Here is a 24,506-nt window from a genome sequence, read left to right on the forward strand (position 1 = left end):
GGCTGTATTTTTACACACTGTGATATTCTTTGAATATTTCATTTACCAAAACACATGTACAAAAATGACAACACATTGCTGCATTGTTGGTCACACAAGTCTACAGCCCTGGATTTCTCCAGAATGGCACTAAAATGGGCAAAATTTATGTAACACCACCAATATGATGCTTACAAACTAAAAAAAATACTCAATGCACCAAATATCATGAGGAACACTTTGTGATAGATTTTTTTTTAACCACAATAAAAGTGTGTCTCTGTCACCGGCTAAGGAGTGGGAGAAATATGTTGTAGCAACTCTTTCAGCTACAAAATTTTCCTGCTGAGGGCCTACAGATATAGAGATTAAATATAACAGTTACTTAGTGAGATTGTGCACTTATGTAATGTGGTCAGAAAATCAACCACAAACATATAAAGGAATTAGTCACAGATTCATACATGAATTTTAGTCTCCACAATATCTGAAGAACAATTGAGGTCATTCAAGAGTGACCTCAGCTTATGTGCGTGTACCTTATGTGACACTTCATCTCATATGTGAATGGTGTACTACTAGAAAAGAATTTGATCATTTTCTGAAAAATAAGACATCATGCAAGAATTAATTGATTGGAGCTTGAATAAAATAATGTGAACGGGTGCAATGAAGCATAAGGCTTCATATGCAATCTAGGTGAATATTACCAATGTCCAGAATTAGCTAATAATAAGCCATTGTTGGAAAGTGCAAGTTTTGACATCTGGAATACTGTCAGTTTGTTTGTTTCTGTTTGTCTGTGAGTGAGGTTATCCTTCTCGAAACTGCATCATAGTGTAGATTCACAGTGAAGTTGCAGGTTTCCAAGTGATACTGATGATTATGCAAGCCTTGAGAAAATCAGAAACAATTTCTATTAGACTGTCTTTCTTTCCTTCTCTTCTGAAACTGTCTATTTTTACAAGTTCCATCAGTTTATGAGCACATCATTGCTATTTATGCATAATTTTATAGAAGGATGGGCACATCTACTAAAAGGAATGCAGCAGAACAATTTCTTGTGGAAATACATCAGGAAGAACTAATATTTACAATTAATCATGTTGTTACACTGAAAATTTCCCCCTACCTGTGTTTACTTCTATCCCCTGAGAAATAAGTAGGCTTGCAACTGGAAGTTTGTTCCAATTAGCAGCACATTCTTAAACTCCCAGCTGGCTGTTCCTTCATTTTTATGAGTTTGTGCATAGCAGAAACTGTTGTTGGCTCATTTTCTGTTTTCTTAAGTAGTTTTCATTTCACTAAATAGTACAAAAGTAGACAATGTGAGAAATTTTAGAATCTTTGTACAAAGCTACTCTGGCCAAATGCTAGGAACACACTATTGGTTTTGTCATCAACCTTTTTTTTAAAGTTTCATGTAATATATTTAATATTACTGTAGTTACAATGTAACTGTCCTTTAATTTTGCTTACATAAGAAGTGACTTTTTAGATTTATATTTAACAGGGCACATTAATTTAAATTTTTGAGCTATTAATTATGCCTCTAATAGATATTAATTATTATTGCTTTCCAATAATTGCTTGCTTTTCAAACATCCCAAACTACAGCACGATAGAAAATAAAAGTATTGCAGCCACTTACAATTTAAAAAAAAGGAAAAGTCCTTGCAGATATCATCATAAGCTACTGTAAAAATATGTTACTGGGCAAACAGTTTCAGTTTACTGACCACTGTCTGATACTTGCTTAACAAATACCATTAGATGTAAACGCCGGGTTTTAATTGTATCTATGCTGCTTGTATCTAATGGTATTCATACCAGATTCCAACTGAAACTGGTTGCCCAAGAAAGAGAGTGAGTGAGAGAGAGAGAGAGAGAGAGAGAGAGAGAGAGTGTGTGTGAAAAGCATTTTACTTTTTGATGGTCTTGTAATTACCTGATAGTGAGTTACTTCTTTGTAGGTAGCTTCAGTATGGCTACAGTTGGTGCTTTCCCCATTCTTGTTTTATCCAAGTTTGTTCTTTGTCTGTAATCACTTGAACAGAAGAAGGGTGTTAAACTCTGACCTTCTTTCCTTCCTTGTCATTACTTCCTGTCTCAGACACTCTCTTCTTTTTCCCCTCCTCTCAGCAGTGTTTATCTTTTCATGTTAGCATGATAAATTCTGTTCATTGTTAAGGATTACTACCATGCTGTAAGGCATGCGTTGCTGCATGGTAACTGGTCTCCATATCATTACCTCATTAGGTGAGTGATTTTGATTCACCCTGACCCCTGCCTTCTTCTTCTGGTTACCAACCCCTCTTTATTTTACAGACATTTGTCATTTAGTCCTTTTCTGCATTACTTCATTATCCACAATTGGAAAAGAACATAATGAGTGTCCCAATGAACTAATGTTGTACTAAATAATCTAGTTCAGTTTTGATTACCTTTGAAGTTTCAATTTCTGAATACATGTGTTATCTGTTGTTTAGTTTCAAATTCATTTAAGTTCTTTTTTCAAAGGCTCCTCAAAACACTGTACACATCTACATTTTTGTAAACCACTTAGGAAAAATATTCTATAAGTATGGTTAGGTCTCTTTACAAAATGTTAATAGTTTTGCTAACAGTTTGTTTCCGTACATATGCTTTTTCTATTTCTTTCTTTTTATTCCTTCTTATTCCGTGGTGAACAAGAACTAATTGTAATAGCCCAAGTCAGGGTACTTTTGCGTGGTGTATCATTGTGCACTGCTGGTCAGTGACAGGCCAATTTTCTTTCAGAAGTGTAATTGCAAGACAACTACTTCCTCTTCTTCCATTGAAATTCTTTTTCACAATACCAACAAAACACTGGCATACTGCTACACATAAAGGAGAAAGTTTAAATCACAAAAATTTGTAACACAGAAATGCTCCCTTTCCAGCACCATGCTGATGGTGACTGGATACAATATGAATGAAACCAGATGCCTCCCTTTCAGTGACAAATGGTTCAAATGGCTCTGAGCACTATGGGACTTAATATCTGTGGTCATCAGTCCCCTAGAACTTAGAACTACTTAAACCTAACTAACCTAAGGACATCACACACATCCATGCCCGAGGCAGGATTCGAACCTGCGACCGTAGCGGTCACGCGGTTCCGGAATGAAGTGCCTAGAACCACACGGCCACACCTGTCGGCCCTTTCAGTGACAAGAGTAAGCTGAAAGAATTATTGTGTGTTTGGGTTACAGACGAGAGCCACTGTCGGCCTGTTTGTAGGTAATAATGTAATGAATTGTCATGCAGCCTGTCTTTTACAGAGTCGCTCGTATCTATTACCATAGACTGTTTCATGAGAGATATTTTTCTAAATAAAAAAAACTTGTTCTCCAGGTTTGCAGAAACCTTTTGTAATCATTCCCATCAATGAACATCTCTGCTGCCAAAACAATTTTCTCTCAAGAGAGTGTATTATAATGGTGATTTTTTAAATTTTTATTGTTTTATTTCAAATGCATTTTCCATTTATTTGGTGCTACGTTTGAACTTAGAATTATATGTTAAGTGTTCTCTCTAATAAGTAGTACTAAGCAGGTTCTAATAGTACAGCTCACAGTAAAGTTTTTAACTCTTGTGTTATGCAGTCAGAATTTTTTGCATTACTGAAATGAGAGAATGGATACCTACAATTTCCTTTTTTGTGGCATTACTCGTATCATGTTAGCAAGTGAAACAAGAGACTGCTCAGTAAATTTTGTATTTATCACTAACAAGTGATTATTTTTTATTTAAATTTTTGCTGTTTTTAGACTCAGCTCATGCTCTTTTTGTAAGAGCAACTTATCTGGTATGCCACCGCCTGATATCCTCGTGGAAAACTGATTTAAATGTGTCTTTGGCTGCCCTGGAGTTATTGGTTGGACTTGCACGGACACACATTCGTGAGACAGGTATGTTTTAAAACTGAAATATTCATAACTTGATACCTCAAATCCAACTGAAAACTTGAGTCTACCAGTTAGGAAACATGCTGGTAGAATGAAGCTATTCATCAGGCCCTGAGATGTGCTAGATTGGTTGAGTTTTATTTTGTGCTTTGTTAAAATAAGCATTCATGACAAGAAGCTGCATTTTCTAGTTGGAGGCCATTAGGTTTATTCAATACCTCCTCTGTGGCAATTTATGGTTTATGTCACTTTTTACTTCTGTGAATCAGTTCTAAGCTATATTGTGGATTGGTAGACCCTCTTTCTGCAGATAGCAGTGGTTCAGCTTCAGGTTCCTGTCTAACATATAAGTTAAACCATCAGCATGCTATATGGTGAAAGTTCTTATTTTCACATTCTGTTAGTTGGAGGATTTAAAAAAAGAAGTAAAATAAAAACTATATAATTTAATAGTTATGAATGCAGTGCCATCTTGATAGTGGCACTTTGACACCAAAACACGTCTACAGCTTTTTGTTGCTTTATTGGTGTACTTTGTTTTACATATTCATAGTGTCAGATTTCATAGTGTATTTTAAATGTGTAGGAGTTTTTATATTCTATAGCTACTGTATACTTCTCTAAACAGATGTGCAGATATAAAAGGATGAATGAGGGAGACTAGAATATCTGTTATTACACAAATTTTTTAGAAAAAGCAATCAGAAAATGTAAACCACCAACTTTAACCAGTAATTTGTGAACAGATGGATAATTATAAATGGAGAGCTTCAACTTATGAGCATGTCAAGAACATAAATATTGTTGTAACTAATTCTGCAGCCTATATGCTACTGTCTGAGCTCATAGTTTTGGAGAAAGCTCATTTGTTTTTTCATAAATTAAATAAATTCTAGAGTTTCATACACCTGTAAGTATGGTATGTATGTTGTGCAAAATTCATCGAAGAATCTCTCTAACTTATGAAGAAAAGTGTACCTATAGCAACAAATGCAGCCATTAGTAAGTGAAAAAAGATGAAATTTCGTACGTAAAAAAAATTTATTTTTCTATGTTTTCGAACTTCCACTGCAATGAGTGTGAATCCTGAATCCTTCCTGATGATGCTGACAAAGTTTTATGAACTTATTTGTAAAAGTATAGACGCTGGAAATTAAAATGTCGTGTGATGCCTCTCCTGCTCCAAGTCGACCCGTTAGATGTCCGACCCCCCTTAAGGGCATTTGAACTGAAAGGAAAAATAAACAGAAGTGCAAAAATTGCATGGATTGCTCAAAGTATACATTAGTAACTTCATTCACCACTGTGTTGTATTAAATTCTGTTGTGTTCCTTGCAGCAGTTGTTTCAAATGACAGTTACCAATCTCAAAGCTAAATTCTGTCTTGCAGTTTCAGGTGTCCCTACCACAGGTTGTTAAATCATGGCAGATTTCTCTTTACAGAAAAATGTGATATCAAACTTTCCTCTTTCTGGAACCAATTTTTCTGTTTTTTGTTGTATTGAGACACTCATTAATAAAACACATCCAGTGCAAGAAGCTGTGCAATAATCTATTACCACAACAAAATACTGGCACGGTTGAAGTCATAATTTAAAGTCTGCTTGACACAGTTCATTGAGTTGTCTTTTATGTGGGGTGATACTGTCACATGGTACCCTTGCAGCAAAGTAGCTTGCAACACCTCCACTGTATATAAAATAGCAACACATACTTACAGAACAGTTAATTTCCACACATCCCAGCAACTTCATATGTCATGGATATGTGAATTTGTCAACTGCTGCCTTCTTTTAATGTGTGTAATGAACCAATGTGGCCTATTTGTACCATCAACATTCATCTTGACAGAGGATAACACTTTAGAAATAATTCTCTGTGTGGAATTCCTGTGACAAGAATGATGATATGGACATTCGCGTACACCAGTTGTAGGGCTTCAGATTCTGTGGAACTGTATTATATCTACATGCTGCTAATGCTAGTTTATAGGGCTGTCAGTATAAGTAAGACAGAGATTGGTAAAGGATATGGCCATTATACGTGACCACACATTTAACAAGCCCAGCAATCAAATTCAAATGTGGTAAACTGTTACATGAAGTGATTCATACTTCATTAGTATAGTCCCTAGATGAGTCAAGAACTGAAGTGTATCAGCAGTCATATGCAAAATATGTCTCTTTAACAACTATAGTACCCACAAAGAAAACTGACATCAGTACTGGCTTAACCACTACAGAGTTATATGTGAGTGCCGCAACCTCAGAACTGTGTCACAACACCAGAAATTTGTTCTTAGAACTGATGAGCATCCTGAGATAAAAATAAAAAATGCCATGAGAATTCTACCTTCTGCTCACAGTTCACCAAAAATGAGGAGGCAGTAAATAAAGTTGACCAAGAATTTTGTCTTTCACAGATTACCAAAAGAGAGAGAAAAAGGGGGAAAGGTGGGGGGTGGGGTTGGTCTCTTACTTGGCTTGCACCACACAATATACTCCACCTTTAACTTGTTGCATGAATGTCAAACTGACATATATTGGAGATAAGTAACTGTGGGATAGAAAACTAACTGAAATCACTCAACAGAGGAAAGGCTACTGGACCTGATGGGATACAAACATGATTCTACATACAATATGTGATAGCATATGCTCCTCATCTAACGACAATGTACCTTAGATCTCTGGAGGAGTGAAACTTTCTTGATGATTGGGAAAAAGCACAGGCCATTCCCGTTTTCAAGAAGGATTGTCAAGCAGACACACACAACAATGGGCCTCTATCTCTGATGTCAGTCTGTTGTAGAATTTTGAACTATGTTTTATGCTTGCTTATTATGACGTTTCCGGTGACCAAAAATTCCTCTGTGGGAATCAATATAAGTTACAAAAACAACTATCATGTGAAACCCAGCTCACTCTGTTCATCCATGAGACCAAGAAAGCTACAGTAGATACAGTCACCCAGATAAAAGCAGTGTTCCTCACCTACCAGAAGGTGTTCAGTACAGTTCTGTACTGTCACCTAATGGACAAAATACAAGCGTACAGAATATCAGACCAGCTGTTGCAGTGAAGAGTTTCTAGCAAACAGAACACTGCATGCCATTCTCAATGGAGAATAGTATTCAGACATAAATATAACTTCTGGCATACCCCTAGAGAATGTTATAGGACCATTACTTTGCACAGTATATATAAACGACCTAGAAGATAACATCGGAAGTTCCATGAGGCTTTTCATGGATTATGCTTTTGTATAGAGAGAAGTCTCAACATTAGAAAAATGGAACAAAAGTCTGGAAAATCTGTGAGGATCAATATTTGATGCAGGGAGTGGCAATTGACACTCAACATAAATAAATGTTAACATATTGCATTTACATAGAAAGACCCATTATTGTGTGATTAAAAGACTGTAGAACAATCACTGGAAGTAGTTACTTTCATAAAATGTCTAGGAGTATGCGTATGGATCAACCACATAACATTAATTGCGGGTAATGAGATTCCCGACTGACATTATTGGGAACAATCGTCAGGAAATGTAGTCTATCAACAAAGGAGGTAGCTTACAAATCCCTCATTCATCCAATATTTGAATATTGCATGACAATCTGGGATCCATACCAGACAGGATTGATAGAGGCAATAGTCAAGGTCTACTGAAGAGCAGAACACTTCATTACAGGTTCATTTACTAAGCATGACACTGAAAAAGAGTTGTTCTGCGTCTCATAGTGATTTGCTGTTAAAATCCCAAAAAGATTCAACATATATTGCTTCCACCTATGCACATGGTGTGATCAAAAAGTAACAGGAATTTTTTTATTTTGCAGTCTTTCATATGTATATGACATTTGTCCATCCTCGAAGGATGATGGTGTAGCAAGCTTAGTTCTGGGTCTGCAATGTCTGCTGTGGCTGAAATGTCCCACTCATGTATGGCAGTCCCTACTTTAGTTTGGGCATGTGAAATGTGAGGGCTTTGAGTGGAAGCCATTTCTCTTTTAGTCTTTTCCTCTTCCTGATTTGTTCTTGTATACGTTCCCCTTCTGCAAGCTTGACACCATTTTGTACGGTCACCACTTCACAAGATCATCAACAGTATTTTCGCAGCAACTTGGATTAATACTGGCCTTGGTCAGGTCTCTCTTGCAGACATCCTTGAAGTGAAAGAATGGTCTTTTGACTGGCCTCACACCCTCCTGAAGTTCTCCTTACAACAGTTTTTTTGGTACTCAGTAAGCCATCTTAGACTTCTGTGGCTTAAGAGTGCATGAATGCTGGTTGTGCTTGTGAGCTGTATGATTTTGTATGATCTCCAGGAGATTTGAAGTATCCTCCAGAGACAGTGGAGGTGAAAGCTGTTCAGTCAAGGTTTGTGCTTAGCAAGAGTTGTCTGTGTCTCACAACTATAGAGAAGGGTGCTGATAACAAAAGCACTGTATACGTGTAATTTAGTTTTTATTGTGTGCAGTCCATTGTTTTGTACTCTCTTTTTCAATCTAGCCCTGATCGATGATGTTTGTGCGATTGTGTTTGTAATCTCAGTGTCCACAGACAAGTTGCTATGTATTATAGATCCCATGTAGGTGACATCATCAACAACCTCGAGAGAATTGCTGTCAACAATGATAGATGAAAGGTTGAGTTTTCCTACACCGTGATCATAGTCTTTTCGATGCTGATGATAAGACCAAATTTTTCACATGCGTGTGATAATTTTTTAATTAGATACTGCAGCACATCTTCTGTATTTGCTACCAGAGTCACATAGTCTGCATATAACAACTCATGAATAATAACTGTATGTACTTAAGTCTTGGCCTTGAGGCAGGCAGTGTTGAAAAGGTTTCCATCGTATCTAGTATGTAAATACCAGGGGTACCCAAGAAGAAGAAGAAGAAGAAGAAGAAGAAGGAAAAAAAGGAATAATATTGCAGTGGATGGAGCTTGTGTATTACGCATTTCTGCCGCTAGGCATGTATTGTGCAACTCGTTGCCAGTTCAGTGCCACCTTTGTTATCGACCTGGCTTGTTCTGTTCATCTGCAGAGATTGTTTTTACTAGTGCTGGTTGTTGTTGTTGTTTTTTATGGCAAGTTTAAGTGAACAGTGTGTGCAGCTGTGAAATTTTGTATTCTACTCAGTAAAAATGTTGCTGAAATTGTTTTAATGTTGAAAACAGCTTACCAAGATGAGACTATGGGAAAAACTCAGTGTAAAAGTGGTTTGCTTGATTTAAAAATGGTGACATGTAGATTGATGACAAACCTCATTCCGGATGTCCATTAACTGCCCAAATCAACGAAAATATTTATTCATAGTTTGTTCCCTCAGGACAGACCATCAACCAAACCTTTTATTTGGAAGTTTTAAGAAGATGACACAACAGTGTTTGTCAAGAAAGACCCAATTTGTGGCATACAGAAGACGGGTTCCGCCACCACGACAACACACCTGCACACACAGCCATCTCTGTTAAGGCAATTTTTGGCTAAAGTGGCATGATTCTGCTGCTCCACCCACCTTACTCACCTGACATGACACTGTGACTTTTTCTTATTTACACACATGAAAAGGGGCATTAAAGTACACCGATTTGACAACATTGAAGACATCAAGAAGAAAATGAGAGAGGAGCTGTCAGCCATTTCTAAACATGACTACAAAAAATTTGTCTATCAGTGGAAACACTGGTGGGACAAACGTATTTGTTGTAATGGAGAGTACTTTAAGGAGATATGGTTGTTTTGTAAACTGTTTGATACATATTATACAGCTTTTGTTTTGGTACCCCCTCGTACACTCCCTCCCCACAGTCTCAAAGACAAATCTCAGCAGAAGGGAAAAGAAGACTCAAAATAGAGTATGTGCCAACATACACACCTGCTTCACACCACTATTAATGGGAATGTTCCAATGATGTATCGTTGAAGCAGATTGTAGCGTGTGCTTTCTTATGGAAAGAGACTGTTATTTGTAGTAGTTTAGGTGGACATCCAATTGTCTGCAGGACCTTGAAGAGCACATTTTCAGCTCAGTAAATCAAATACTTTAACAAGATCAATAAAAGCAATATAAAGTTGCCTCTGCTGCTCACAGCACTTCTCTTGTAGGTGTCATAGAGAGAAGATCATATCCATGGTTGATCAGCCAGTTCTGAAGCTGCATTGAGATTGAGTAGATTCTGGAAGCTAGGATTTATAATTGCATTAGGATGATTGTTGCATATGCCTTCCCAGCTACACTTAGCATTGAAATGTCTTGGTTATTGTTGCAGTCATTTCTGTCCATTTCCTGTTTACACATAGTAACAATCTTCAAACTCCGCATATTCAGAGGAATGCAACCTTCTTCCTAGCTGGTTGTGAGAAGTAACTGTAGGCATTTGAGAAGGACAGCCAGACTTCATAACCTCTGCAGGGATCCCATCTTCACCTGGAGCCTTTGCATTAGCAAGAGAGCCTATTGCTTTACTGAGTTCTTCCATAGTAGGCATTGCATCTAGCTCTTCCATAACCGGCATTTGTTTGATGGTGTCTTGTGGATTCCTGCTAACTTCATTCTCAGCTGCATACAATGCAAGACAGTATTCAAACCAGCATTCCATTTGCTTACCTTTATTAGTAATGACTTTGCCTGTCTTGTAATTCAGAGGAGCTGTTTTCTAACAGTTGTACCAATTGCTTTCGCCCTCAGGGTCTCATCATTCATTTCTGAGTATGGGCTTTGTGACCCAAGGGACTGGTAAGTGCTGTCAGTCTTCTGTCACCATAAGTTCTGAGCATGCTTCAGCGACCACCATGCAGTGCGGCAGTGGAAAGTTGTGTTATTTAGAGAACGGGTATCTTGGCTTGACTGCCTGGATTGTGAAGTTGGAATAAACCTCTATAAAAAGTAAACCTCAGTCTCAGGGTGTGCTGGGTACTGATGAGATACATGGCTGTTGAGGTGGAATGGTCGTCAGCAGGCAACCTATGGGGAACCTGCCACAATTCAGTTGTTTGAGGCTTACTCAGGCATGTGAGGCTCCATCTGAGTGGACCCTTATTTCCCCAGCTGTTCGTGGGACCAAGATGGAGCCCTTGAAATCTTCTTCTTCTCCTACCAGCAGGAATGGTGTACTGCCTGAGAGTACCCACACCCAATTCTCCTAACGAATGAGAGAGGCTAGCCCTCCTGATGATCAGAATCAGCTGAACTATAGTAACAGGGCTCAAGGAGTCATAAATCAAAATGTGTTTTTGGTGATTATGAGGAAGGAGGGGGTGTTTGAAAAAGTGTCCCACTTCCATATCCATAAAGCCTTGGAAGGACTTGCTGGTAGCCAGAAGTCTGTAAAGCAGCTGAGGAATGACTGGTTGAGACTAACAGGGCAAAGCATGTGGGGAACTACTTAGGAATTGTGGAAAATTCAGTAATATAATGTAACTGTTGAATTGCATAACTCCCTTAATTCCAGCAAGGGTGTGGTCACATGCTGTGACATTATGAACATTGACATTGCCAAACTTAAACGGGAATGGGCATCATGGGGGATAGTGGACAAAGGACAAAGGATGCATAGCAATAATGGAGAAACTGGGAGACCTTCAATTGTCCAATGCTGCCTGAAAACAACATGCCAGATTTTGTATGACTTAGGGTTAGGCCATATGTACCTAACCCTATGTGGTGCTACAAATTCCAGAATTTTGGTCACACAATGATGAGTTGTGGGGATGAAGCGACCTGTGGGAAATGAGGAAAGCCAGCCCATAAAGCTGGGACTGACTGCCCAGTTCAAGCAGTTGGTGTTAATTGCTCTGGGAGCCACTCAGTCTGGAGCCGAGACTGCCTGTTTTTGCAGAGGAATGAAAAATTCAGGAACTAAAAGTCACCAAGTGGATCCCCTATGCGGAAGCCAAAAAGGAATATAAGGTGATGAACCTCCGGTCTTTACCACTTCTTATACTTCTATGGCACAGAAACATGTTCCTAAGGTCAACACTTTGATGCAGATGACATCTAGTGTACAGGTATCCACCACCAGCACCTGTTCTTGCATATGTGCATCTCCAGGCAAAGCAGTCCAAGTAGCTGCCACATAAAAGATCAGCAACAGTTCCGCAGTGAATGTCAAGAAGGCACACGACAAGCTGAGTGCTTCTCAATGCCCCCTTCCCCCCTGATCCTCGAAGGAACAGGGCACAGGGAAAGGATCACAACGTTCAAATCAAAAGTTGTCCCGAAAGCTGTCAGACATCATTATTTCATGTCCGACTGATGAGGAGGACATCAAGGAGTTAGATGCCTCGGATCCAGGCAGCCCCTCCCCTCCCCCTCTCTCTACATGTGTTTCACCTTTGCGGTGTGAAGATAGGGGTAAATTATAACCACACCAGTGAAATGGCTCCCATACTACAGTGGAATTTGCAGGGGTTGAGGACACATGTGGAGGAAGTCTGTCTATCATCTCAGGGTAGACCACTGTGACTGTGTCTCTAGATGGACTAATTTCAATCAATTGTACACCCCTGAGCTACGACGCTATGTGCTTCACAGAAAGGGCGACCTGAGTGTAAGAGAGCTAGAGGAGGTGTATGTATTTTCATTACTACCGACTACCACTCCTCGCTGCCTCACACCTTTAGAACAAATTTACAAGCAATTGCCATATCAGTGCACATACATTATCTGTCAACAATATTTTCCGTTTACCCACATGATGTGCTCTACAAAGAGGCCCTAACTGACCTTATTACACAGCTCCCCTGCCCCTTCATCCTCTGTGGTGCTCTGGGGCTTTGCAAGTACCTGCCCCAGGGGTAGGACAATTGAGAGGCTTCTAGTGTCATCATGTACAGCACTGCAAACTGGGTCGTTCTCTGCCATCAGTCTCTCACTTTGCTCTCCCAGCTCTTGCTCACACTGCTCAGTGGGAAGTGGTCAATGATTTGCATGGAAATGATCACTTCCTGATCTGGATTCACCTGCCAGATGAAGTGAAGCCTGAAAGGAAACTGCTGCGATGCGTATTCAGTAGAGCAGACTGGACACTTTATATTGCCAGCTGGCCTAGTTTGAACATCGTGCCAATGCCGAGGTGTGGGTGGGTCATATTACCAAAATTCACAGCTGAAGCATCCATTCCACAGTCCACGGGACATCTGAAGAGGCAGTGTGTCCCTTGGTGGAGACAAATGCTACTCTGCAGTGAGGACTACATGTGTAACTCAGTGTAGTTTCAACTGTCAGTCAACTGCAGAGAATCTTACAGTCTTTCAGATGGCGATGGGAAAGTGCCACTGGATCATTTGGGAGAGCAAGAAGTAGTCATGGAAGCAGTTCCTGAGCACCATTAATCATTCTATGAAGAGTTCAGTTGTATTGGAGACAGTCAGAAGAATTTCTGGGAGATGAGGGAGGTGCCCCATGGCTGCTGTAACGGGTAACAGCATTCTCCAGACCAATCCGGTCCAGATTATGCAATCACCAGCCAGGATCCAGGTTTCCAGCGCCATAGAGCAGTTGCTGAGAGGAGCAGTTTGGACTTTTGGTCCACCTCTGATGGAGATTACAACTGCCCATTTTCCATGTGGGAGCTGGATTCTGCATTGTTGGCATTCGTGACACATCCTCCGGTCACAACAGAATCCATTACAGTATGCTGCGGCACCTCACAAGGCAAAATAAAGATATCCTCCTTGTACTTTTTAATGCCATTTGAACATCAGGTCACTTTCCTGACTCGTGACGTGTGGTAATTTTAATTCCTCTATTAAAACCTGGGAAAGACTATAGATGCCCAAGTAGTTATTGTAATGTTGCTCTCACTAGCTGCATGGGAGAGACCTTGGAGTGGATGTTCAACTGCTGCCTTGTCTGGATCTTAGACTCCAGGCAACTGCTTAGTCACTATCAGTGTGGTTTCAGGTGGTATCATTCCACCTTTGGTAACCTGATTCTCCTGGAAGTGGCTATACAACAGGCTTTCATGCACTGGTATCACCTTCTAGGTATATTTTTTGACATCAAGAAGACCTACTTGGAAGTATCTTATCCTTGAGCAGCTTCATGATGATATATTTTTTTTTTAAGTACTTCCGTTTGTGTTCAGTCCTTTCTCTCCCCATAATATTTTTGCTACTCAGTCGGTGATGTCGTGTCTGAGTACTTTGAGCAGGAGAATCGTGCCCCTCAAGGTAGTGTTATAAGTGTGACTGTCTTTGCCATAGCTACACTATGTGATCAAAAATATCTGGACACCTGGCTGAAAATGACTTACAAGTTCGTGGTACCCTACATCGATAATGCTGGAATTCAATATGGTGTTGGCCCACCCATAGCCTTGATTGACAGCTTCCACTCTCGCAGGCATACATTCAGTCAGGTGCTGGAAGGTTTCTTGCAGAATGGCAGTCCATTCGTCATGGAGTGCTGCACTGAGAAGAAGTATCGATGTAGGTTGGTGAAGGCTGGCACGAAGTCGGCATTCCAAAACATCCTAGAAGTGTTCTATAGGATTCAGGTCAGGACTCTGTGCAGGCCAGTCCATTACTGGGATGTTATAGTCATATAGCCACTCCGCCACAGTTCATGCATTATGAACAGTTGCTCGATCGTGTTGAAAGATGCAGTCACCATCCCTGAATTGCTCTTCAGCAGTGGGAAGCAAGAAGATGCTTAAAACATCAATGTAGGCTTGTGCTGTGATAGTGCCATGCAAAACAACTAGGGGTGCAAGCCCCCTCCATGAAAAACACGACCACACCGTAACACCACTGCCTCCGAATTCTACTGTTGGCAGCAAAATGCACTTAATATGAAAAAGTATGTTTTCTGGGGGTGTCCAGATACTTTTGATCACATTGTGTATTAACAGTATTATGTCTACATGGTTGCCACATCTTAAGAACCTGAAAAAATGGTCCCTTAAGGCTCTAAGTATTTTAAAATGCCTTAGCCAGAGTATATAGGGAGCAGACAGAACTTGTCTGCTTCGGTTTTATGGCATATTTGTGTGATCTCACTTAGATTATGGGTGCATGGTGTATGGGTCTGCGAGACATTCTTATGTAAAGATGTTGGACAGGCACCATGGGGGGAATTGGTTTGCCATTGGGGCATTCCGAACAAGCCCCATACCAAACCTCTGTGCAGAGGCTGGTGAACTGCCACTTCACATCAGGCTATGGCTACTTATGGTGCACCAGGAATATATAACTCTGTTCACACCATACACACTTGTATCCATACCGTTGCTCAGCCTCCAATGGAAAAGCTTTTTCATAACCAGCAACAGGCAACGAGTTGCTATGGGATTCGTGCACAGGATTGCCTTTTAGAGATGAGTGTGCTTGGTCTTAATATTTTACATCGCCATTGGAGCAGACTTCCACCTTGGCTCGTCTGTAGGCCCAGACTTATTTTAGACTTGACCAATTTTAAGAAAGATAGTATGTCAGATTTTACATTTCAATCTCTTTTTTTTTTTTTTTTTTACACTTTAGATATTCATCACAGTTTCACAGTAGTGTACACTGATGGCTTCAAACAAAAATATTCCCTTGGCTGCTCAGTCGTATTCCCCGACCATGTCACAGGGTTTGCTTTTGTGATAAGTATACCATTTTCTCAGTGAGGCTCTGTGTGAAGGCACTGGAGCAGATATGACATATTCAGGCAAATGGTTTATCATCTGCTCTGATTCCCTTATTGCCTTACAATCATTACAGGGTCTGTACCCAGTTGGGAAGTTGGCCCAGCTGATATATGACCAACTATAGTTGCTCCAGTGGCAGGGATGGCAGGTGTCATTCTGCTGGGTGCCAAGGCATATAGGGATATGGAGAAATGAACAGGACGATTGGGCTACCAAGGAGGCCTGCAGTGGACAGGATGTGACACAGTGTCCTATTCCCTTGCAGGCTGTTGTTTCTGCGCTATATAGGAAATTCATGTAGGTGTGGGGTGAAGAATGGCTGGTGGCGACAGATAATAATTTGCGGTTGGTGAAGTCAACTACATTCCTCTTGCTGGTTACTCGGGTGGGACGAAGTGACACTCACACATCTTTGAATTGGGCACTGCCTTCTTTCACATGGCTTCTTACTATGGTGAGAGGATCCCCGGTTTTGTGATGCGGAAATCTCGATACATCTCATTTTAACAGAGTGCATATTATACCATGATGGAAGGGCTGCAGTAAATATGTAAATATCGATGTGGATCTGCTCACTATTTTAACTGATGAGACGGGTGTAACTAAAGTTTTAAAGTTTTGTGATGTGTTAGGACTCTGGCCTAAGCTTTTAGGCTGGAGATTTTAGTGTGCTGCAGAGTGGCTGGCTCCTCTTTTTGTATTCTTGCAGTCAGTCAGCCATGTCCATCTGCTATATTGTTTTAATTCCCTGTACCAATTTCTTCCTGTTTGTTAGTGTTTTAATATTGGAATGATACTTCATTTTGTGCTTCCATGTGGGTACATACATAGTTTTCCACATTGTGTTCCTTTCAGTTTCCCTGCTGTTTTAAACTTCTATTTGGATTCCTCTTCTGACACTCATCTCAAACTGTTTTCGCACAGATGCTGAAGACCTTGCTGTTGTGCACCTATTCTAAAATATCCACCACCACCACCACCACCACCACCACCACCACCACCACCAATTGCTTTCTCAATTCTATCATATGTTGCCTTAGTGTCCCCAGAATTGGTTGCTTTCTGTATACCTGCACGTAAATTCAGACATTAGTTATTTGCACATCTCGTGGATGTTTGCTTTGCACCATTCTTTGCATCTAGCAAGTCTTCCTGAGATCTTCCATTTGGATTTCTTTTGTAAGGAAGCAAGGCTTTCCATTTAGCCTCAATACTGGCTCCATCTCTTCCAAAGTTTGCTCATACCAGTCCTTGTTTCTATCTTCTTTTATTCCATAGGCCAATACTGCTGAGTTGTAGATGACACCAGACAGCTGTAGCCATTTGTTATCAATATTCCTTTCTGCTTCTCTGTTTCCTAGGAAAGCACTTTCAAAATTGCTGAGAAATTCTGGTTTCCATTGTGAGTCATGAACATGACAAGGGTTTTTCTGTGATGACCTCGTGGTTTGGTTTGGTGGTATTTTGCAGGGGTGAGCTTCATTGTGCATGCCTCCAGAGCATGGTCAATGTGTCAGTCAGCACCATGATACCTTCTTGTCAGTAGGACATTTTTGAGGTCTGAATGCCTAGCTATGACAAAATCATGTTGATGTCACTGATGAGAGCAGGGATGTCTCTGGGACACCTTGTGTCAATCCTTAAGTTGAAATTATGTGTTTGTAATGCACAGTCTATAAAAGGAGCAGACTTCCAGCAGTCTCCTGCCACTTTCATCCATTTTTCCTACTCCGTGGTGACCCAGGAAAGTCAGTCACATGTTGCTATCTGATACAACTCAAGTATTGAAGTCCCTTAGAATATGTAGTGACTCGGATCCAGATACTTTGGATATTCTGTCACTGAGTAAATCATAAAACAGACCCTTCTCTTCCATGCTGGAAGATAAAGTGTGAATATACACATTTAGGATTACAGTGCCACTTGAAGAGCACATTGTAAAATAAGAATCCACTCTGTTCCACCAGATGATGACACTGTACAGTTCAAGAAGGTGTTTTTAACTGCAAATTATATGCCGGGAAATTTTGGCTTGTCTTCAGACCACCCCTGTCAGAGGAATATGTAGTTTGCCTCTCTGGTAGAGCCTGTGTCTGGAAACCACGTCTCCTGCAGTCACACAATGCCCTGTCAGAGGAATATGTAGTTTGCCTCTCTGGTAGAGCATGTGTCTGGAAACCATGTCTCCTGCAGTCACACAATGCCCAAATTCAAGCAATGGAGCTCTCTGTCAATTATAGCAGTCTTACAAATTAAATCAACCAATTAGGTATTGTCAATGTACTTTGGACACATGGCCTAACAGTCCAGGTGGCAGTAGGAAATAATTTATTTATTTGATTTATTTATTTTGTTTTTAGGTGTACTATATCAACTTACTTGCTGAAGATTACTTCTAAGTTCCACACACCCTCTGAAGAAGGTAGGTAGTGGCAGGGCGGCATCTTATTGGCTTCGACCGCCCAGCTTGAGGCAGGTGGTAACTGTCCAATGAGATGCAATGGTCTCTCCCACTGTCGAAAGTGGCCCCTGGTGCTTGAGTCTTAAGGCCAATCAGATGGAGCTTATAACTGGTAACTGCCTCTTCCTGTCTCGTGCTGATGTCCTTGGTCTTTCCTGAGGCATCTTCTCCAGAATGCTACATGCCTGAGCAATAAATACAAAGATACATAAGTCACTTAATCATCAATGTCTCCCTCTCAGCCTAAATGATAGTGCCCAATGGAAAGGCAAGCCAGTACATTTGGTATCAATTCGGTTGCAGAAGCTGCTGGGAGGGGATGTAGTATGCATTCCAGCCACCCTTGGAGCCTCACTCCTGATTTTCTTTCAGGGTTTTCTCCCTTAGCCTTCATCCCTCTTGAGACTAAACACAAAGCAATGGTGCAAAAGTTAATTAGAGGAAGGAATGGTAACTGAGGGAAGAGTAGGGAACAGGACATGTAGGGTATAAGATGGGTCATTGTGATTCCTCTGCTGGGACCTGCCCAGCTAGGTTAGACCTGTCAGTAGCCACACTACTACAATCTAACTCTCAGTTTCCTCAGAGCACACAAGCTCTCCCACCTACACGGACAGTGATACGATAAGAAAGTGCTTCTTGATAGGGGGCTTCATACATCTAGTTCTTAATTGTTTCATTTTGTTGGCACGTAAGTTCCTGATGTATTTTTGCATCTTCAGCTTTTTAATATTTAGTTTAGTGTTGACAATTGAAAATGTTACACATGTTGTGGAGTGCTCAGCAAATTGTTACTTATGAAAAAGATGGATCAAATAATTTGCTTTAAATTTTGCTTGAAAAATGGAATAAAGTGCAGCACTGCATACACAAAATGTTGACTGTGGTGTTTGGTGACTCTACTATGAGTAAAACAAGAGTTCACAAGTGGTATAAATGTTTCAAAGACGGTCGAGAAGACGTTGAAGATGATGGTCACCCTGGACACCCGAGCACATCAGTTACTGACAACATGTGGAAAAAGTGAAGAAAATCACTCTGGAAGATAACTGAATCACCATCAGAGAGTAAGAGAGGTTGCTGATGATGTCAGCAAATCCTTTTTCCCATTCCAAGCAATTTTTATGGATGAAAAAATTTTATGGGTGTTGTGGGCATGAAGCATCTAGCAGAAAAGTTTGTTCCAAAATCGTTGAATTGCAGCCAAAAATGATGTCACATAGTCATTGCTCAAGAATTACTAAATGAAGTCAACAATGATCCACAACTTCTGCGGAAGGTTACAACAGGCAACAAAACATGGATATACAGATATGACATCAAAACCTAGGTCCATTTGCCCCATTGTACACTACACTATGTGATCAAAAGTATCCGGACACCCCCAAAAAACATACGTTTTTCATATTAGATGCATTGTGCTGCCATCTACTGCCAGGTACTCCACATCAGCAACCTCATTAGTCATTAGACATCGTGAGAGAGCAGAGTGGAGTGCTCTGCAGAACTCACAGACTTCAAATATAGTCAGGTGATTGGGTGTCACTTGTGTCATACGTCTGTACACGAGATTTCCACATTCCTAAACATCTCTAGGTTCACTGTTTCTGATGTGATAGTGAAGTGGAAATGTGAAGGGACATGTACAGCACAAAAGTGTACAGGCCAACTTTGTCTGTTGACTGACAGAGACCGCCAACAATTGAAGAGGGTTATAATGTATAATAGGCAGACATCTATCCAGACCATCACACAGGAATTCCAAACTGCATCAGGATCCACTGCAAGTACTATGACAGTTAGGCGGATGGTGAGAAAACTGGGATTTCATGGTTGAGTAACTGCTCATAAGCCACACATCATGCTGGCAAATGCCAAACAACACCTCACTTCCTGTAAGGAGCATAATCATCAGACGATTGAACCATGGTAAAAAGTTGTGTGGAGTGACAAATCACGGTACACAATGTGGCGATCCGATGGCAGAGTGACGGTATGGCGAATGCCCGGTGAATGTCATCTGTCAGCATGTGTAGTGCCAACAGTAAAATTCGGAGACAGTGGTACTATAGTGTGGTCATGTTTTTCATGGAGGGTGGGGTTTGCACCTCTTGTTGTTTTGTGTGGCACTATCACAGCAAAGGCCTACATTGATGTTTGAAGCACCTTCTTGCTTCCCACTGTTGAAAAACAATTTGGGGATGGCAGTTGCATCTTTCAACATGACTGAGCAACTGTTCATAATGCACAGACTATGGCAGAGTGGTTACATGACAATAACATCCCTGTATTGGACTGGCCTGCATAGAGTCCTGACGTGAATCCTATAGAACACTCTGGGATGTTTTGGAGCGTAGACTTCGTGCCAGGCCTCACCAACCAACATCAATACCTCTCCTTAGTGTAGTACTCCGTGAAGAATGGGCTGCCATTCCCCAAGAAACCTTCCACCACCTGATTGAACGTTTGCCTGCGAAAGTGGAAGCCATCATGAAGGCTATGGGTGGGCATTAACGATGGAGGGCGTCACAAACTTGTAAGTAATTTTCAGCTAGGTGTCTGGATACTTCTGATGATATAGTGTACCTGAAGAGCCAAAACCAAAAAAAAATTCAATAAGTTTGATCACATATAAAGGTTCTTTTTGCTACCTGCCAGCACTTTCATTTGGTAAGTCACATCATCTTTGTTTTTTTGTATATATATATATATATATATATATATATATATATATATATATATATATATATATATATATATAACAGAGGGAAACATTCCACGTGGAAAAAATATATCTAAAAAGAAAGATGATGAGACTTACCAAACAAAAGCGCTGGCAGGTCGATAGACACACAAACAAACACAAATATACACACAAAATTCAAGCTTTCGCAACAAACTGTTGCCTCATCAGGAAAGAGGGAAGGAGAGGGAAAGACGAAAGGATGTGGGTTTTAAGGGAGAGGGTAAGGAGTCATTCCAATCCCGGGAGCGGAAAGACTTACCTTAGGGGGAAAAAAGGACAGGTATACACTCGCACACACACACATATCCATCCACACATACAGACACAAGCAGACATATTTAAAGATATATATATATATATATATATATATATATATATATATATATATATATATATATATATATATATATATAATCAAAGATGAGGTGACTTACCGAACGAAGGCGCTGGCAGGTCGATAGACACACAAACAAACACAAACATACACACAAAATTCTGGCTTTCGCAACCAACGGTTGCCTCATCAGGAAAGAGGGAAGGAGAGGGAAAGATGGAAAGGATGTGGGTTTTAAGGGAGAGGGTAAGGAGTCATTCCAATCCCTGGAGCGGAAAGACTTACCTTAAGGGGAAAAAAGGACAGGTATACACTCGCACACACACACATATCCATCCACACATACAGACACATCCTTTCCATCTTTCCCTCTCCTTCCCTCTTTCCTGATGAGGCAACCGTTGGTTGCGAAAGCAAGAATTTTGTGTGTATGTTTGTGTTTGTTTGTGTGTCTATCGACCTGCCAGCGCCTTCGTTCGGTAAGTCACCTCATCTTTGTTTTTATATATAATTTTTCCCACGTGGAATGTTTCCCTAAAAAGGACAGGTATACACTCGCACACACACACATATCCATCCACACATATACAGACACATGTCTGCTAGTGTCTGTATATGTGTGGATGGATATGTCTGCTTGTGTCTGTATATGTATGAATGGATATGTGTGTGTGTGCGAGTGTATACCCGGCCTTTTTTCCCCCTAAGGTAAGTCTTTCCGCTCCCGGGATTGGAATGACTCCTTACCCTCTCCCTTAAAACCCACATCCTTTCGTCTTTCCCTCTCCTTCCCTCTTTCCTGATGAGGCAACAGTTTGTTGCGAAAGCTTGAATTTCGTGTGTATGTTTGTGTTTGTTTGTGTGTCTGTCGACCTGCCTGCACTTTCATTTGGTAAGTCACATCATCTTGGTTTTTAGATATATTTTTCCTACGTGGAATGTTTCCCTCTATTATATATATATATATATTATGTACCATTTGCATAAAGCAATCCTAAGAAAACAACCAGAATTGTGGCGAAACTACTTGTGGAAATTCCATCACAATAATGTTCCCACTTATACGTCAGCACTTCTTCATGATTTTTTGGGAAAAAAAAATTAATTAATTAAAAAAAATAATAATTATTATTATGTCACCTCAGCCATCGTATTTGCCAGACGTGGCCCCCTGAGATTTCTTTCTGTTCCCAGTGTTGAAGAGAACCATGAAAGGATGTTGTTTCGCCACCATTGATAAGATAAAAAAAAAATTGTTGAAGGACCTGAACACCATAGCAAAAAATGAGATCCACAATTTCTTCCAAGATTGGAATAAGCACTGGCACAACTGTGTTATATCTGAGGGGAATTACTTTGAAGGGAAAGTTGATGTTGATGAATAAATAAGTGTGTTCAGGAGAAACAAAAATTCCCATTGCTTTTCGATTACGTCTCGTATATCGCTCAAAAAACCCATGAAGATGAGATTAGAGAGATTGAAGCTCACACTGAGGCTTATCAGCAACCATTCTTCCCACAGACCATTCACATCTGGAAGATAAAAAGGGGGAAGTGACAGTGGTCCACAAAGTACCCTCTGACATACACCGCTTGTGGAGTATAGATGTAGTAAATATAGATAAACTGCATTGCCAACAACTACAGGTAAGATACAAGGCATTCTGCTGTGCTAATTTTAATACAATTTGAATTGTCTTCAGAAATAGTGTTATCAAAGACACTGACAAACAAGTGTGAAATATATGCAGAGAGAGAGAGGGATTACAAAAATATTACAAAAAATCAACACCATCTGTTAGAAAAACCCTTCACCATATATATTCAGTGGGTGAATGACAGACAGATGTGTAGGCCAGGTGATTAGATGTGCCTGTGATTCTACAGTTGTGTCTGTTATTCTTAGAAGGCTTTCAGATTCCTTGCAACAAGTGAGTGGTATTGCTTTACAGAAATATGGCATGTGGAACTGGTTGAAAAAGTGATAGTACATTTGGTTTTAAAATTTCCTGATTGTTTTGGTTGCTGTTCACACTGGAGTGAAGATCACATGTATCCAATGGCATCGCAAACTATCACACACTTCGTATTTGTTCACTATGCCCTTCTCTAATACTGGCTAGCAGAATGCTGTGTGATGTGTGTGTGGTAGGCCTTGAATATAATGATGTACCACTCTTCTGTTATTGTTTGTGTTCTTTAATAATGAACAGCATATCTATATTAAGTCAGAATTTCTGTTACTTTTCTTGTATTCTAAATGTGTGAGATGTTTTGCAATCATGCACTGATTTCTTTCTGATTTTCTTTCTGTGTAATTACTTAGAAATGTGTATGGTAGAAGAAATTAGAAACGCATACGTTGTGTTAGCATTTATTTGAATTCAAATACTTTTTGAAATGAGACAGTACAAACTCTATTGCATGATTTAATGTTCGTGGTTTTCAGTAGCGTCATTGTCAACATAAGTACTACTGTAGTTTTTCTGTTGTCAGTAATTTTTACTTCTGTCAGTGTGTAGATTATTGTAAACCTATGAATGTGAATTGAAAAGTTTCTAGTCTAATTAACACAGATGGTCTGCAATTAACTCATTCATGAAACTTACCTGAACCCTCTTTATTTTGCTGGTGACATTGTACAGTACAGTACGTCTCTAAGCACATGGTGGAAGTACAATTAATCGAAAAACTTAATACAGAAAATTTAAAAGTAAGGCTGAAATCAAATGTAATAAGACTACATTAAAATATAATCAAAACACCAAAAATAAAATAGGATATATTAACCATGAATTCATACAACTAGTTGAATTTTTATATTTAGGGTATATCAGGGTAATGACTGCGTAGACAGCAAAAGAAACAAATAGAAGAGAAAAATATCTAGAAGCACATTTGCTAAACTAAATAATGGTACTTTCAAAACAAAGATTTCAATGTGTCAGTAAAGGAGACTTTATAGTCAGTACATGTTATCAGTTTTGATTTACGGCAATGAGACATGGACTTTTAATGCAAAAACAGTGAAAAAGTGAGGGTTTCTCAGTGAACAACAGCAGTGATAACAATGTATGGACAAGACACTTTCAAGGGTTATACAGAATTTAGATAACAAATTCTAGTGTCAATTACGAACTAATACAGTGAAACACTCTCTCTCTCTCTCTCTCTCTCACTCTCACTCTCGCTCTCGCTCTCACTCTCTCCCTCACTCACACACTCACACTCTGATACCACTCCTATCACACCACATTACTTCACATGTAATTTCAGTGATGCAGTTATTATTGTTCTTCACAAACCCTGTTGTAACAACTATCTGGATTCTTAGCTGCCTGAAACACTCAAAACAGAGGAAACAATGAAAATTCCTGGATGGCATTATAATTAAAATAAT

The 24,506-nt window shown here is 39.9% G+C and overlaps 1 protein-coding gene across 7 annotated transcripts in view; it reads left to right on the top strand.

Annotated features, from left to right (window-relative positions):
• The window catches only part of LOC126194626 (ral GTPase-activating protein subunit beta), a 425,832-nt gene that overhangs the window by 228,982 nt on the left and 172,344 nt on the right, over positions 1 to 24,506 (top strand). For all 7 annotated transcript variants that reach the window (XM_049932779.1, XM_049932783.1, XM_049932785.1 and 4 more), the window contains one exon: positions 3,774 to 3,914. In XM_049932779.1, coding sequence (XP_049788736.1) covers positions 3,774 to 3,914 — 141 coding nt within the window. The remainder of the gene's footprint in view (positions 1 to 3,773; positions 3,915 to 24,506) is intronic.

The sequence above is a fragment of the Schistocerca nitens genome, chromosome 7 (assembly GCF_023898315.1).
Source record: "Schistocerca nitens isolate TAMUIC-IGC-003100 chromosome 7, iqSchNite1.1, whole genome shotgun sequence".
NCBI lineage: Eukaryota > Metazoa > Arthropoda > Insecta > Orthoptera > Acrididae > Schistocerca > Schistocerca nitens.